Genomic DNA, 16,444 nt, shown 5'->3' on the forward strand with positions numbered 1-16,444 from the left:
TTTTAATAGGAGGTATCAGGGATTGAACCTGGGACCTCATAACATGGGAAGCAGGTGCTCAAACCACTGAGCTACACCTGCTTCCCCCTTTGGAGATTTTAAAACCTCCAGTATTTTAATAACATAGGAATGCTGTTTGTGCTCTGTTCTTAACAGATTTAAACAGAAGTTTAAGTTAATGATGGTAAGATACAGAATAGTGTAATTATAACATAAATTTTCCACTCTCTGCTAATTGTTTCCTTATCTAGTTAACAAAGTACAATAGTTAGCGAAGTGCTTTTTCTTCTCAAACTACCATGTCAACTGTCTTCGCATTCTTTTCATAGTTCCTCATTAAATTGCTGCAAAAGCTTTATAGCATCTGGCTTTAGTTATAATTTCTAGCAGAGGCTGAATAAAAGAATATGGGGCTTAAAATTTTCTGTTCTCACAAGTTATAGTTGTTAATAACATGGTCTATAAGAAAATAACTTGTGAAAGCACAAAATCAAGTTTAGAGAATGTTTTATTAAGTGGAAAAGGCACTTGGTATCTGCCAGATATAATTATACATATATAAGAATATCTTGCTCTTTTGAATATGTCACTTCACATTGGCATATATAGTCTAGGAATAAATTCTAAGAAATAAGAATTGCTCAGCCAAAAAATACATGTATTTGTGAAAGTGTAACTGTAGTATTGCTGGAGTCGTTCCAGTTTTTACCTCACCTGTATCATGAAAGAGCCAACTACTCCATAGCCTCACTAACTTTTGAATTTTTTTTGCCATTCTGCATGAAAAAAAAATATTTCAATGTGATTTTATTTTGTGTTTTTCTTATTATGATAGATGTTGAGCCATTTTATTTCCTTTTCTATGAGCTGTATACTTATATCTTCTAGACATTTTTCAGTTTTAAAGTAGGTGTTATTTTATAATATAGAAAGAGAAGAAAAATTCGATGTAAACTCCAATTCATTGTTAATATGAAATTGGCCTTAATTCTTTTTGAATATACATATACCTGAATATCACATAAATCATTTTCCTTTTTTCCGAAATAAAGTTTGGGAGTAATCAGTCCAAACCAGAGTTCACAGTGGACCTCAAGGGGGCAACAATAGAGATGGCTTCGAAGGATAAATCCAGCAAAAAGAATGTACTGGAGGTAATACATTTTTTTGGTCTACATATGACTCACATTTCTTAACTCTGGTAATTGGATGCTTTCTATGTTTTTGTTATTTTGGGAAATAGTCTTCATTGTGACTAGTCAAGGCAAAGTTAGTAATTAAGTCAGTTTGTATCATGATTTAAGAAAAAACATACTGGTGTAAAACTCTGAGCTTTGTTTGCATAATTTATTGGAACTCTGACAAGCTTTTGTTCTACAGATTCTTCCAAAAAGCAATGGTCTTCCCTTTACATAATAAATGTAATATTAAAATATATGTTAAAACCTTTACATCTTGTTATTCAAAGCCCTCCATTGTAATATATGATTCTGAGCCAGTTATTGATTGCTGCATAACAGCTACCACCAAACTTTGTAGCTTAATATAATCATTTTGCTTATTTTGTCAGCTTAGTTTGGCCTGGGCTGAACTGGGTGGTTCTTCTACTTGGTATCACCTGGGATCCTTCTTGAGGCCGTGCAGTGACTGGAATGGGTCTGCATGATCTAAGGGGGCCTCGTTCTCATGTCTGGTATTGGTGCCAGCTGTTGGCTTTCTCCACAACCTCTCTCCTTGAGGACACTGTCCCAGGCTTCTTCACACGGCCATGTCAGGGTTCCAAGAGGAAGTAGAATGGATGCTGCAAGGCTGCTTGGATTTGGAAGTGAATCATCTCTTTCACTGTGTTCTGTTGTTAAAGCAAGACAAAAGGCCAGCCTAGAATTCAGGGAGTGGGGGAAATAGGGTCCCTCTATTGCTGGAGGAGTAGGGGGTAGCCCGCAGAGGAAGTGTTCCTGCAGAGGAGGGTGGGCACTCAGAGGGGGGTCTCCTAGGAGATGCAGAGAACCTTTCAGATGCCAGCCATAGGACTCCCAGCCTCGGCCTCAGTCCTTTCTTATCTTGTCCAAGCAGATTGGATTAGTTGCTTTTTCCAGTCAGAACCGAGGTTTTCCCATCAGTATGGTCCTCACTCCTGTTTGTTGTTCTGCCTTCAGTGCTGACCAATGCCAGTCTCTGCTTGTCAGATGTTACCCATCTTCCAAAACCTGTGTCAGATGTCACCTCAGGTTTTTCTTTGTGCTTTTAAAATAACATTTATTTTTATGTAATTTGGATTGTCATTGTAAATTATTCTCCCCACTAGATGATTTTTTTTTAAAAGCAGACTGTTTTTCCTCATCTTTAAGTAAGAGCCTCTTATAGAGCATCTTACCTGCAATGAACATTCAATATTGATTGACTGACTTGACCCACTCTGTAGAAAGAAAGGCATAAAAGGAAATCTTCGTTTCCTAAACTAGCCTTGTAATTTCAGTAGTTGCTTGCAGAATGAAAATGGTTTAATGGTCAAATAAATTTGGGAAATACAGTATGTTTTATTCCTGTCTTTATTCCACAGTACACCCTAGAATACCAAAGCCCTGAGAAGTCTTGAAGGAGAGAAATGTGTTTAATTTTCTTCAATACAATATTCCCAGTTTAATATCTTATAACTTCCTGTTTTTATATATTTTTTGAGGAATATCTTTTTTAAGTATTTAAGGAACTATATTTAAGTAATGTGTCTCTTAGAATGAAACATTGCCCTCTGTTCCTCTTAGAAAAAAAAAAAATCATTCAAACCAGAAAATGGGAGAAATGCTTTCTGCTACTGCCTTAAAATACTTCCTCAGTCAAGCATAAACAACTCTGAACCAAAGAGATTATATTATATATAAATTGATTATTGCTTTCATATGGAATAATAAATTATATTCTTATTTCAGGTCATGATTTGACATTTAATTTAGTAATGTTTCTGCTCAAATTGTGTATGACATATATTATGCATGACTGCTCTTATACTAAGCCATTTTACTTGCCTATTAACCAGAAATAAGTGAAGATCTAACCCTTAATGTGTTTTTTCTGTAGTTATTTTTTTAACCAGAGAGAGAAGAAAAAGAACTCTGTTCTACGTAAAAATATAAATTTTATTTCTTTACAGATGAATTATATTTCAGTTCTAAAATATACAACTTTGATAATTTAAACTTAGAAGATTAAGTATACTCGATTTCAGCAAGTTTATGGCATATTTGTGATATAGTTTGAGATCCTAAATTATTAGATATTCATTGGAAATTTATTGCAAGATGCAACGTCATGTTTTATAAATCAGCTCAGCTGCTATTATATTAAAATAAAAGCTCTACAAAGCTGTGTAGACCTTTAGCCATTTATCACTATGACTATATGGCATCTATTCTCTCTGGTGGTTTTGTAAACCTTGAATCAAGTATATTCATTTGTTAAAATCACTAATTGTACTTTTTTCCCTTTCTTTTCTTTTTCCCTTCTCTAAAGTTGAAAACCCGTCAAGGAACAGAACTGCTAATTCAGTCTGATAATGACACTGTTATTAATGATTGGTTTAAAGTTATTAATAGTACTATCAATAATCAGGTATGTGTTTGACTTTGGCAAAATTTTTACTTCAGATTTGTTTTCTTTTTGGCTTTCTAATTGCTTATTGCATATTATCCGATTCCAATTTATATGTGAAAAGATACTTTTCAATATATATATTTTGAGGTTAATTTAGTACCACCTCCCCTCCCCCGGCTGGCAAATGACTTAATGTTCTCATTTTTGTAATGTGCGCTACCAACATTGTTTGAAATAATGTTCACATTAGCCATTGGGTCCAAAAAGAAATTGTTCAAGAAGAAGAGACAAACCGTGCCCTGGTATAGTATTTATTCAGTGGCTGAATGAATCTGAATAGTACTATTTGGTAGAAACAGGTCCTAGGCAAGATTGTGATTTGAATGAAGCTGTAGGCTCTTCACACTGCTCTAGCTTTCCTTCCCTCTCTTTTCAGGTGTATTATAATAGCTTCTTATTTATGTAACAGCCAAAAGAACCCAAAATTTAGATTCAGAAGTTAGTAAGAGCAGGAACGAGCAATGAGAGCCTGCACTTTCTTAGATGCTCCATTCTTACCTCTCACCATATGGCGACATGGCCCCTGGTTGAGGCTCATGTGTCAGTGACTGAAAGGAAAGCTCTTAAGGGAGTGTGTTGTGGTTTTAAACTAAATAAAGAAAGGAAAAACTTGAATACCAGGCTTTAGAAGAGACTGAGATGTCCTTCAGAGATTTTATTGATGTTGCTGCATCATTGAGCTTTGTGGTCTTATCAAGGTATCTACCTCTGTGTGCCTCCATTTTCCCACTTACAGTTAGAGAACTTGGACTTAATTTGTCTTCAGCTGTCCTTTTAAGCACTGATTTTTTTTTTTTTTTTAATTTCCTCAGATTCAAAACATTCAGATTTGGAATCTGTATATTCTTTGACTCTTTCTCCTCTCACTTTTACCTGTTCTAGTAAATTAGTCACCAAGCTATATAGAAATTTATTAAATGATATTTCTGAATCCTTTCCCTTTTCATTTATTCCTGGAACCAAAGACAGGCCTTTGTATCTTTATGCCAAGATAAGGGTACCTCCTAAGCAGTTTTCCTATTCAGTCTCAACCTCACAAATCTATTCCTAAAGCCATTGCTATATGAAACTTCCTAATGTCAATTTTATATTTCTCTCCTGCTTACAAATTTTCTGTGACTCCCATTAAAATTCAACAACAGCTCAGTCTATCCTTTCAAATGTACCTTCTGTTCTATCCAATATGGACTTTGAACTCTAGTCAAAGTAATCTTTCACTTGAAAGCCAGTATGCATGCAGCCATTCAGCAAATGTATGAGTGACCTCTGCATGGGGATATAGCACTATGCAACCAGATGCTACACTGGTCTATATGGAGCTTACAGCCAAAGACAGAAGACAACTGAACAGTTAAAATAATGAAAGGTGATGAGTGTTATGATGGTAAAGGTATACAGCATACGATAAACACAGTCAGTAGGAGGCATCTAATCTATTAGAGGGGTTCAGGAAGACCTTGCAGAGAAAGTGTTTTGTTAATTGAGGCCTATAGGATCAGAAGGAATAAGCCTAGTAGAGAGAGAAGAAAATATTGCAGACTAAGAAATTTAAAAATATATACTGTTTACCAAGTATCAAAAAAATATAACTAAGGAAGCGGATTTAGCCCACCGGATAGGGCATCTGCCTACCACATGGGAGGTCCAAGGTTCAAACCCAGGGCCTCCTGACCTGTGTGATGAGCTGGCCCATGCGCAGTGCTGATGTGCGCAAGGAGTGCCATGCCACGCAGGGGTGTCCCCTGCGTAGAGCAGCCCCATGCTTAAGGAGTGCACCCTATAAGGAGAGCTGCCCAGCATGAAAAAAAAAAAGTGTAGCATGCCCAGGAATGGTGCCGCACACATGGAGAGGTGACACAGCAAGATGACACAACATAAAGACAGATTCCAGGTGCCGCTGACAAGAATACAAGGAGACACAGAAGAACACACAGCAAATGGACACAGAGAGCAGACAACCGGGACAGGGAGGACAGGGAAAGGGAGAAAAATAAATAAAAAATATATATAACTACTAAGGAATAAATGTAAAAGATGTACAAGAAATCTGCAGGGAAAATTATGAAACTTTGAGAGACATTGAGGAAAACCTAATTAAATGAGAAGTGTAACGTGTTTGTGAATTTAAAAATTCAGTAATGTAAATATATTTTCTTCCAAATGATTTGTAAATTTATAGATTTGAGACCTTTGAATCTCATTCAAAATCCCAGTAAGTTTTCTGGTAGAACTTGACAAGTTAATTCTAAAATTCATGTAGAAATGCAGAGGACTAAGATCCACACTCTTGAAGAAGAAAGTCAAAGGATTTGCTTTATCGTGTATCAAGACGTTATAAAACTAGAATAGGGAAGCGGATTTGGCTCAATGGATAGAGTGTCCGCCTACCCCATGGGAGGTCCAGAGTTCAAACCCAGGGCCTCCTGACCCATGTGATGAGCTGGCCCACATGCAGTGCTGATGGGCGCAAGGAGTGCCGTGCCACGCAGGAGTGTCCCTCGTGTAGTCGAGCCCCACGCTCAAGGAGTACACCCCATAAGGAGAGAGCCGCCTGGCGCAAAAAAAGTGCAGCCTGCCCTGGAGTGGCGCCACACACGTGGAGAGCTGACGCAGCAAGATGATGCAACAAAAAGAGACAGATTCCAGGTGCTGCTGACAAGAATACAAACGGACACAGAAGAACACACAGTGAATGGACAGAGAGCAGACAGTGGGGGGAGGAAGTGGGAAAGGGGGGAGAAATAAATCTTTTAAAAAAGAAAACAACAACAAAAAACCTAGAATAATTAAGATAGTGTAATATCCTTACACAGATAAACAGGTAAACCCGTGGAGCAGAATAAAGAACATAGAGACATACTCCCATACATAGGGACACTTTATGCCAGATGTAGCACTGTAGAGCAGCGAGATAGGCTTTCAGCAAACAGTGCTGGGACAATCAGAGATCCAAGAAGAAATTGGAGCCCTTCCTTACACTATAAACAACAACAAATTCCAAATGGAGAAAGCCTTCAGTGCAAAAGGCAAATAAATTATATGAATAAATAAATACTTTTAGCTTTGAAAACTCAGCATGATTTTTCAACCTGTAAGCATTAACTTGGTTAGATTGTACATGAGCTTGAGGATTTCTTTCAATTCCTAACATCTGTGAGTAATGATTAGCTGTTGATACAAAGTATGATTTAAAAGGATTTTGATGCAAAATTAATGCACCCTGGCTAGGTGAACTAGTATACTGCTGTCACAGAATGTAGTTTCATTATGTTCTAGCACTAGAGATTATAGCCTGACCTTTTAATTCTTATTAGCCTCACTCATATTGAATTGATCAAAATGAGGAAAGATGTCCTTGTTATCAGTCAGTGCAAATGCAGTATCATGTGAATTACCTATGTTTTATTTTTTGAAACTCAGAATTAATGCCGTACAGAGGAAAAAGGAGTATTTTAAAAGATGTACCAAATATCTGAAATCATACATAGTATATACTAGTTGATTTTCTAGGATCGTTTGGAAGACCCAGTTACTTGATTTTTCTGAGAATTATGCTATTACAACTAGAGTAATATTAGAAGTAATATGTGTTTGGGAAATCTAACCAATAGGCAGTAGAAACTGATGAAGTGATTGAAGAGGAGATACCAGATTCACCAGGAATAGAAAAGCATGATAAAGAAAAGGACCATAAGGATCCTAAGAAGCTTCGTTGTAAGTTTGTCTTTGTCTGTTTCTAACAGTTTAAGCAAACTTGTTCTCTTAGTCTTCAGATTTTTTAAAAGTATACAGAAGCTGAGTGTAATCTCCAATGTTAATAAAAGGTTGTAAGATCAACCACACAGATGCATCTTCAGTGTTTCAGTATTCTCTCTCCTTGTGGATACATTACTGTCATTTTTCAACTTCATTGTATGCATCCCTGAGGCATCATATTTTGAGATCATGTGATACTTCAAGACCAAAAAATGTATTTTCATGCTCTTCTGTTGAGACCCCTAGGGAGTTGAACTTTATTGACTTAAAAATAAGTGGCTACTGTTTCATGTTCTACAGAGGCTCTTATACTTTAAGAAGTCAAAAGTCCTGGGATATTTCCCATAGTGGATACGAGGCAGCCACCTGTGGAAGGGGGATATATCTGTGTATGTACACAGGTGTGTGTGCCCGTATTTCCATTTCGTGTGTTCTTGAAGGTTCTGGGTGAAAGCCAGCGGCTATGGGAATAGCATTTTCTGATGCAGACCCCTTATGAGTTCTTGTTTAAAGAGGCCATTAGCTGCAATTCCATGCTTGATTAAATCTATTTTAACAAATCCTCATTGAACTCTGATAATTTTTTCACCTTCGAATTAATTGAATGGTCAGAAAACCAGGTCTACTTTTGTTCTTCCACATTCTAGGGCTATTACTGACATTGTCACTGTGTAACAATGTAAACTTAGGAAAATTTGTTTATTTTTAATCTTTATTAATATATTGTTTATGTTCTTAACCTTCCCCAGATATAGTAGTTTTAATAAATTTACTTTTAGAATTTTTGTTATGGTAACCAAAAAAGAAATTCATGACAAAAGGCAACGTATCTATAAATTAAGGAAGCTACTTAATATTTTCCAGGCGGTCTCAATCTTAGGGCAGAGTACAAATAATTATGATGAGACTTAGTTTAAAATACAAATAATTATGAAAAAAAAAATATATATATATAGTCAGACTCTAGGTCAGTAAGAATAGGCTTGAATTGTTTTTGTTTGTATCATTCATTTTACTTCCCCAAGTTTATGGAGAGTCAGAAAAGTAGCCTCATTAGTGAAATAATGAATAAAAATGAAAATAACTTAGAGATTCCTTGGCATATATACCAAAGAAGATACAGTTTTTGGTTAGTTTTTAGTGAAAAAATGAAATGTTTGGTTTTATAACTTCAATTGAGTCTGTTAGTTTGATTTCTTTACATATTATACTCAAATCACAGTAAAGTTAAAATAACTGAAATTATATTGTGATTTTTACATGTGAGATTAATGTAGTTTGAATGCTAGGTAGAAAAACTTATCAAAGTTTTTATTTTCCAAAGTGCTTAATGTCTGTCTGTCTGTCTTAAGCTATAAAAGTAGCTAGCATAGATTCTTCGGAACAGAAAAAAACCAAGAAAAACTTAAAGAAGTTTCTTACACGACGCCCTACTTTGCAAGCTGTTCGTGAAAAAGGTTATATTAAAGGTATGTAGGAGAAGTGATGTTTATAATAATGTACTTTGACCAAACTCAGAATAAGACATTTTAAATTAAAAACTGAAACATTTCCAAACTGTAAAAATGTTCTCATTCTTTTCTATACAGTTTTCAGGTACAGTAATTAAAATAGATTTTTTTGGTGCACATGAAAGGTTTATTTTAATTAATGCAGATTTTTAGAGGTCATAATACCAAGGACTTTTAGTTTTGAGATTCAAAGATCAGAAAAAAAATTAGAAATTTTGAATAAACTATCCTAAGAAAGTAGAAAGAGAAAAAAACGAACAAACCTAATTTTATTCTTGTTTGCTTTCAGTTCTCATTTTAAGGTAATTTTAAATTGGTATAAAGTGTTTTTTTCCAAATTTATACTTTTGTACTTCATAATGAACTAACATGGTCTTTTCTTAGGAAAGACTTCTATAAAATCACATATATACTTATACTTTTAGTCCTTTCAAGCATAAATTTTATTCTAAAGGGTTGAGTTTTCTAATACATGATTCAAAACAATGACATTTATTAATAAAGATATGGGTAAAGGTAACAAAATACATAATGTATATATTATATCTGCCCGATTATGAAGTTTCTAATAATCTGTGCATCATTAGAACATCTGTTTGTAAATCATCTAAATTAAAATATACTAATCGGTTTTCTTATAAAGGTATTTAAAAGAGCACTAGGAAAATTTCAGTTAATTAGAATACAGAAATTAACAATATTGGGTGTTATGAATAGGTACTGCAAGCATATGCACTTTTAGCATATCAAGTTTAGAACATTGAAAAAAAAAGCCCAACAAATAAAGGAACAGAAGCTATTTCTAATTGGTTCATTAGTTCTTTTCATTGAGAAATCTAAACTGTTGTCATTTTATGGCTTAATTTGTCACTTCATATATTTTGTTTATTTTCCTGAATATTTAGCACTAATGTTGAATTTCACAACATTGAGTTGAAAGATTAAAAGAACAGCCTTGGAAATATGTTTTGTGAAATCAAGTGTTGGCACCATTATGAGCATGCAGATGCTTGCTATAATGATTTGGAAAATGTTTGGATTTTCACAAAGTGCTAGATATGATGCTAGGTGCTGTGAATACCTCCTGGTGTTCAACAATTGCAAGATCTCTATCCTTGTGAAACCTATATTCCCGTGGGAGGCAGACAATAAACAGTAGGTAAGATTAGTTAAGACAGTGATGAGTGCTAGGAAGAAGCTAACAGTAATAAGAGTGACTGGAATTGCTTTTCCTTAGGGTGATCAGAGGGTGTTACTACTGAAAAAATGATACTTTAGCTGGGATCAGTGAAGAGTCAGATTTGGGATGCTTGCTCTCTGTAAAAGGAATAGAAAGTACACAGGCTCTCAGGAGAGAATGAGTTGGGTGTTCGTGTTGTGTAGTAATGAAAGAGAACTATGTGAAATGAAACTGAAGAGGTAGGCAGGGTACTGATCACATAAGGCATGGGCCGTGGTGAGGGAATTGCACTGGAAGGGTTTAATCATTCTGTGAACAAATTGTGACAAGGTGGTTGATTTTCAAAAGTAAATTTCTTTCAGATCAGGTATTTGGATCCAATCTTGCTAATCTTTGTCAGAGAGAGAATGGTACAGTGCCAAAGTTTGTGAAGTTATGCATTGAACATGTTGAAGAATATGGTAAGAGAATGATTTTTTCTTTAAAAACTGAAGCAAAAACCAACCCATTGTTTTGCCAGAAAATTCCCTAGGATTTTTATGATTTTTTCATGATGTAACCAAAAGTTCCCTATAGTCACAAAGTTAGATATTAAGAAAAGCATCTTATTTGCAAAAACCTTAAAATTTTGTACTTGTTTCAGATTAAAAACCTCTGTAGGCATGTGTTGAGTGTTCAGTATGGTAAGTGGTTGACTAAGTGTATGGTATTTTTTGAAGCCATTTGGAATTGACATTTTCTTAAAATGAGGAAGCTAGTGATTCCAAAACTGAGTTTTACTATTTGACATTGTAGAAGATATAAGGAAATTAAGTTACTAAGGGAAGTTTCTTTTGTTGATAATAAAAACGACATTTTGAAACTATTAAATCAATTATAAAGTGTCCACATAAACGAATCCTTTTATTTCTTATAAAATAAGACAAAGTAATTTCTATTTTGGTTAATGTCAACATGTTGATAGTACTTACACTAGTTTTATAAAAATTAACAAGATATTGACTGTAATCATATTAACTTATACCTGTATGTTCAGATCAGTTTGTACAGTTAAAATGCTTGCATAATTTAATTTGTGATTTCTGCCATTTGCAGATCTCTTGTCTCATTGATTCTTCTTGTCAACATGACAGTAGAAACACCCAGCTTTATTTGAAGTTAAATGAATAGCACATTAGATGATGTGCTTTGTTAAATGTGTATTGCATTATTATTTAATGAATGCTTGAATATTTTAGGCCTAATTGTGTGAATTTCGAAAGATTCTATTACACATATAAAAGAAAATAGTCTACATCAAATTGCCAATTGTTTCTGTACAACTGTTAAGTTGCTAGCTTGTATTAAATTTATTATAAGTATTTAATATGATAAACACTTTAAAGAGATTTGCCAGATTTACATTATAAAATGATGTGCAAAAAAATGTGTGGGGTGATTTTATCTACTGGCTTCTTCCTTTACTTTTGAACTGTCTCCAGGTGTTTAGCATTTCAAGTTTGAGATGATTTCCTTGTGTAGTTATTGCTGTTTATTAAGCAGAATTTAGAGTGAATGCCTGCCCCCTTTCCCCTGCCAAGCATGTATAAAAAGTAATTTAAAGGAAAAGAGTATTTTGCCCATTTGATTTTAGGTTTATGTTGACAAGAATTCTGAAATATGCAAGCATCTTTAGATGAAGTAAACCAGTACTTTAAACATAAAAATGTTATTTCTCTTTTAGGTTTGGATGTTGATGGAATCTACAGAGTAAGTGGCAACCTTGCAGTGATACAGAAGCTAAGATTTGCAGTCAATCATGGTAAGGTTGTAGGTGCTATTGCTGTATCCAAAATAATCACCCATATCGGTTCAAAATGGTTTAAAGTAATTTTGGCTTAAAATTTTCTTATTCCTACTGTGTTTTTCAGATGAGAAATTGGACTTGAATGATGGTAAATGGGAAGATATTCATGTCATTACTGGAGCACTGAAAATGTTTTTTCGAGAATTACCAGAACCTCTTTTTACATTTAATCATTTTAATGATTTTGTGAATGCAATTAGTAAGTATTTCACACTGTCCCCCCCCCATATTAAAAAAATCCTCTGCACCACATTCTATTTTTAATGTTTCTTATTTAAACACATTTTTTTCCAGAGGCTTGTTTTACTCCAGAAATTTAAAATGTAACCACCAGATGGCACTGTGTGTTACCAAATATCAGCTTCTAAAATGTCATTTGCTTTCAGTTTCATAAGAATTTGCCTCAAAATCTCTAGTTATTATCTTTTTTCAGAACAAGAACCAAGACAGCGAGTTGCTGCTGTAAAGGACTTAATCAGACAGCTGCCAAAGCCAAATCAAGATACAATGCAGATTCTTTTTAGACATCTCAAAAGGTAAGAGAACTGCATGGTCAGGAGATGTGGTAGAGTTCATTGCAAAGTCATGGGATAGAGGTGGATCAGGTCCAGCTGGGTTCAGGTCCCACCTGTGCAACTTTCCTTGTAATGTGAAAAAGATACTCCTTTCAGCCTCAGTTTCTCATGGGAAAAGTGGTTTAGATTAAAGACTACACTAAATTAGATTTTATGTATGAACTATTTATCTAATTAATGCCCAGTCCATTGTAAGTATTCAAAATTTGTTGCTGATGTTAATTCATGGAAAGTTAAAATGAGTTATTAAATGAAGTATGTTAAATTACATTCAGATAAAACTAATCTTGTTTCTAGAATACTATACAGCTGCTTTGATGACTGCTTTTCTGATAAAAAGAACACTAGAATACTAAAATTATCTCAGCGAGGGAGTTTTAAATAATATAAAATGAGTAAAATTTAAAGTTTAGCCTTTATGCTCTAATGAGATCTCACCTCATTCAACCTAGTAATCATTGTTACCTGAATTGTAACTCATATTTAAATCTATGTCCTATTTTAAAAACTAAGCTAAAATAGCACACATTCAGTGTTAGAGAGTATATACAGGTATACCTTAAAGCGTTGCTTATCCATGGCATTTGGACTAAATTAAATGGTTAAACTGTTCATATGTCACTGTATGAAAATGAGCACTATTTCTCTTTTTTAAATGCAAATTATTTTTTTATAATACACTTTGAAGAATTTTCTCCCTCTATATATTTAATTTTCTTTTTCACTGTTTTTTCCCCCTCAGAGTTATAGAAAATGGAGAGAAAAACCGAATGACCTACCAGAGTATAGCAATTGTTTTTGGTCCTACTCTTTTAAAGCCAGAGAAAGAGACTGGTAATATAGCAGTTCATACTGTGTACCAAAATCAGATTGTGGAATTAATTCTTCTGGAACTAAGCTCCATCTTTGGACGTTGATTCTAATTGAAGACAGAACCTGTGAAATAGAAGCTGAATTCCATCAAACTTCAAATCTTTATACATGATGCATTTTATTTTTTGGACCAAGCAGTGACTCTTTGATTTTGCACTTTTTTGAGGGATCAGAAGGGAAAGGGAGAGTCAAGATGTGCATGAAGCACTCATATTTGCTGCTTTCTTGAAAGTTGGTATCATTGTGTATAATCTTGGATTAAATTTATCCTGAATGTTTGCATTTCATACTCAGAATTTAAGTAAATATCAAACCTTGCAATTCTCATCAGGCTTATACACTGGATACTTTGGGAAAAAACAAACTACAATTATTTTTTTCAAACTGGATAATAAGGAATTTTTTTCTCATGATTTGTAGGTTCATTACTTGGTAGAATAATGCTTACTATCAGTTATTTTTAAAATGCTCTTAGGCATTTTAAACAAAATGAGGTGTACCTGTTTGAAACCTGTGTATTTTTTTTTCTGGGTTTCTGCATGTAGTGTCAGTCTTAATTGCTAAAACTCATTATAACCCGGATATAATCCTTGATGAAGGCTTGCCGTCTTCTACTGTGTTGCACAGCATCCTTACTGGATATCTTAGTTGCTTGTTTTGGCAGCACACTAATATTACTTAAAACACTGTGATATACTGGAGTTTTTATTTAGCATAAGTCAGTTCAGGGTATTTTTGGGCTGTCTGTGCTATATTGAATTGTAGTTAACAATCCTAATTATATATAGTGCCATACTGAGTACTTGGTATGACCCTGTGGAAATGGACGTTGATGTACATATAAGCTAAAGACTTTCTGTCCTTTAGCTTATGTATATAATTGTGGGGAGTGGGTGTAGCTCAGTGGTTGAGCGCCTGATTCCTATGTATGAGGTCCTGGGTTCAATTCCTGGTGCCACCTAAATGAAAAGAAAAATTGTGTTGTATAGTCTCAGAATACATTCTAACTCTACATTTCTAATCATGGCATAGGTATTGATATAGGTAATCTTTTCTGTGAATATTAGGTTTCCTCCAAAAACAGGCCGTTATTTGGGAAAGTTAACTGTGTGCACTTTTAGATTTTAATTACATTTACAGGCAAATCACTGTAATGTGAATGGTACTGGAAAAATACTGAGTAGACTTGCTAAATGGTAAATGCACTACAAGAGGAACCTTTTCAACTATTTAATATGTACAGAAAACATTAGAAAAGATTATAAAAAGAATTCTAACTCTACAATATAGGGAGTAGTGGAAACCCATATGTAAATCAGATGGATGTTGGAAAATGACATAGCTAAATTTGAGAATTTCTTTTTACATTACTAATGTAGATTGATTTGTAAAATAAAAGAGTTTGGAAGGTTTTGTTACAGGGAGCATGGTCTGTTGAAGATTTTTTTAAACTGTATTTTTCTAGATTAACTGCTGTATATGAAATGTCTAATCCAAATAAAGAAAACTATACAAGGTTTAGAAATTTTTCCATTTGAAATGTGCATTTTTGTTTTTTTAATTTTTAAAAATTTTGCATCTACTGGCTACTCTTATACCTCATTTTAAAAAGTCAGCTTAATTCAACATTTCCTGTGGCTATGTTTTCCTCATTTCATACCTTTTCTACTCCCTGCCATACAAATCCTCTCTCCCCGTCCCCTTTTGATTTCTTCAGTATTTGGAAGTGAATGACTTGTAACCAAGACTCTTTTTATTAGGATTGCATTTATAGTTTACAGATTGCCTTCCTTGGAGGAAAAATTGTTTCTTGTATCTGTCTAAAAACCTCTCACCTGAGTTTTGTGGTAAAAATACTGTGTTGTTGTGATCTTGTTAAATTGATAACAAGCCAAGCAACTTGATAGCTATAGGAAAGCAGATTATTTTGGGCTGGGAGAAAAAGCCCCAAATCACAGTGTTTGTATTTGCCTAAAATGTCCTTAATAACACAATATGCTTTAGGACTGAACTCTGTAGTGAGTATATACCAGGAAAGCAGTTAGATGCAAATCAGTGATCTTTCTCTCAGTAATCAGTGACATTCTTTCTCTCAGTAATCATGGAAATATCAAAGTTTAAAATTGTCTTGTGTTTCTTGTTTCAGAGTACATAAGTGTATATGTGAAGTCTTAAATGTTTTATTAGTCTACAGCTAATCAGTTTGTTGTAATATTGTATGTACAGTGAGATCCAGTGTTTTGTGTTTTCTTCCTTTGTGAATTAAAAATTGTCACTTGTTTTTGTAATAACAGGACCCGTAATATTTTCCTGTCTTGAGAGCTTGATTTTTAGTAGAAAATATATTAAAGGCTGAAACAAATTGTCAGTGGAATTTTATTTACCAGTACATGATTTTTTAAAAAAAGTAGTTGAAATGGAAAGAAAAAGCATATTCAACTACTTTATCCCATCCCCTTTAGAAGAAAAATAAATTCTAGAAGAAAATTAAACTTTATAGCTGTAAGGGATTTTTCCTTATACTCTGGAGAAAGTTAATTATGAAATAGCTCTGAAAGAATTATGTTACCTTTTGGATATAAGTATAAGCAAATCTATAAACATTTGGTTTTTTTCCTTATGTGAAAAGCACAAATGCAAAAGTCAGGCAAACTTTGGGCTTGGACAGATAGGGTGAGTGTGTGTGTATACATGTGTTCATACCTACACATTGTCATAAAACATACACATGTATGTGGCATTGTTTATATACAAATGAAAACCTATTGATAATGGTGGTATTGATATCTGGAGACCTTTATCATAATTTAGCTGTACCCCAAGCTTCTTTGCAAGACCTTAATATTGGATAATAAAGATAACAGTGAGAGGAAAGAAGTTTATTCCATAGTAGTGCCTAGATTTTTTTCCAGGTCATGTGGGAGGCTTCTGATTAAATATTTAAAGTGAACATGTAGTTTCCCATGACATTAATTCCTCAAACATCTTTAGGCAGTTCTTAAAAAATACAGAGTCCACAACATATTGCCTTAATAAAGAAGAAATAAAAATGGAG

General features: G+C 34.0%; 1 protein-coding gene across 22 annotated transcripts in view; it reads left to right on the top strand.

The window, feature by feature from the left end:
• The window catches only part of ARHGAP12 (Rho GTPase activating protein 12), a 116,497-nt gene extending 100,746 nt beyond the window's left edge, over window positions 1-15,751 (top strand). For all 22 annotated transcript variants that reach the window (XM_058297727.1, XM_058297730.1, XM_004451665.4 and 19 more), the window contains 9 exons: window positions 1,053-1,154; window positions 3,508-3,606; window positions 7,260-7,362; window positions 8,757-8,873; window positions 10,458-10,556; window positions 11,819-11,896; window positions 12,006-12,140; window positions 12,375-12,477; window positions 13,259-15,751. In XM_058297727.1, the coding sequence (XP_058153710.1) occupies window positions 1,053-1,154; window positions 3,508-3,606; window positions 7,260-7,362; window positions 8,757-8,873; window positions 10,458-10,556; window positions 11,819-11,896; window positions 12,006-12,140; window positions 12,375-12,477; window positions 13,259-13,433 (1,011 nt within the window). In that variant the 3' untranslated portion in view covers window positions 13,434-15,751. The remainder of the gene's footprint in view (window positions 1-1,052; window positions 1,155-3,507; window positions 3,607-7,259; window positions 7,363-8,756; window positions 8,874-10,457; window positions 10,557-11,818; window positions 11,897-12,005; window positions 12,141-12,374; window positions 12,478-13,258) is intronic.
• The last annotated feature ends 693 nt before the right edge of the window (window positions 15,752-16,444 follow it).

This window comes from Dasypus novemcinctus, chromosome 5, assembly GCF_030445035.2.
Source record: "Dasypus novemcinctus isolate mDasNov1 chromosome 5, mDasNov1.1.hap2, whole genome shotgun sequence".
In the NCBI taxonomy this organism is placed as follows: domain Eukaryota; kingdom Metazoa; phylum Chordata; class Mammalia; order Cingulata; family Dasypodidae; genus Dasypus; species Dasypus novemcinctus.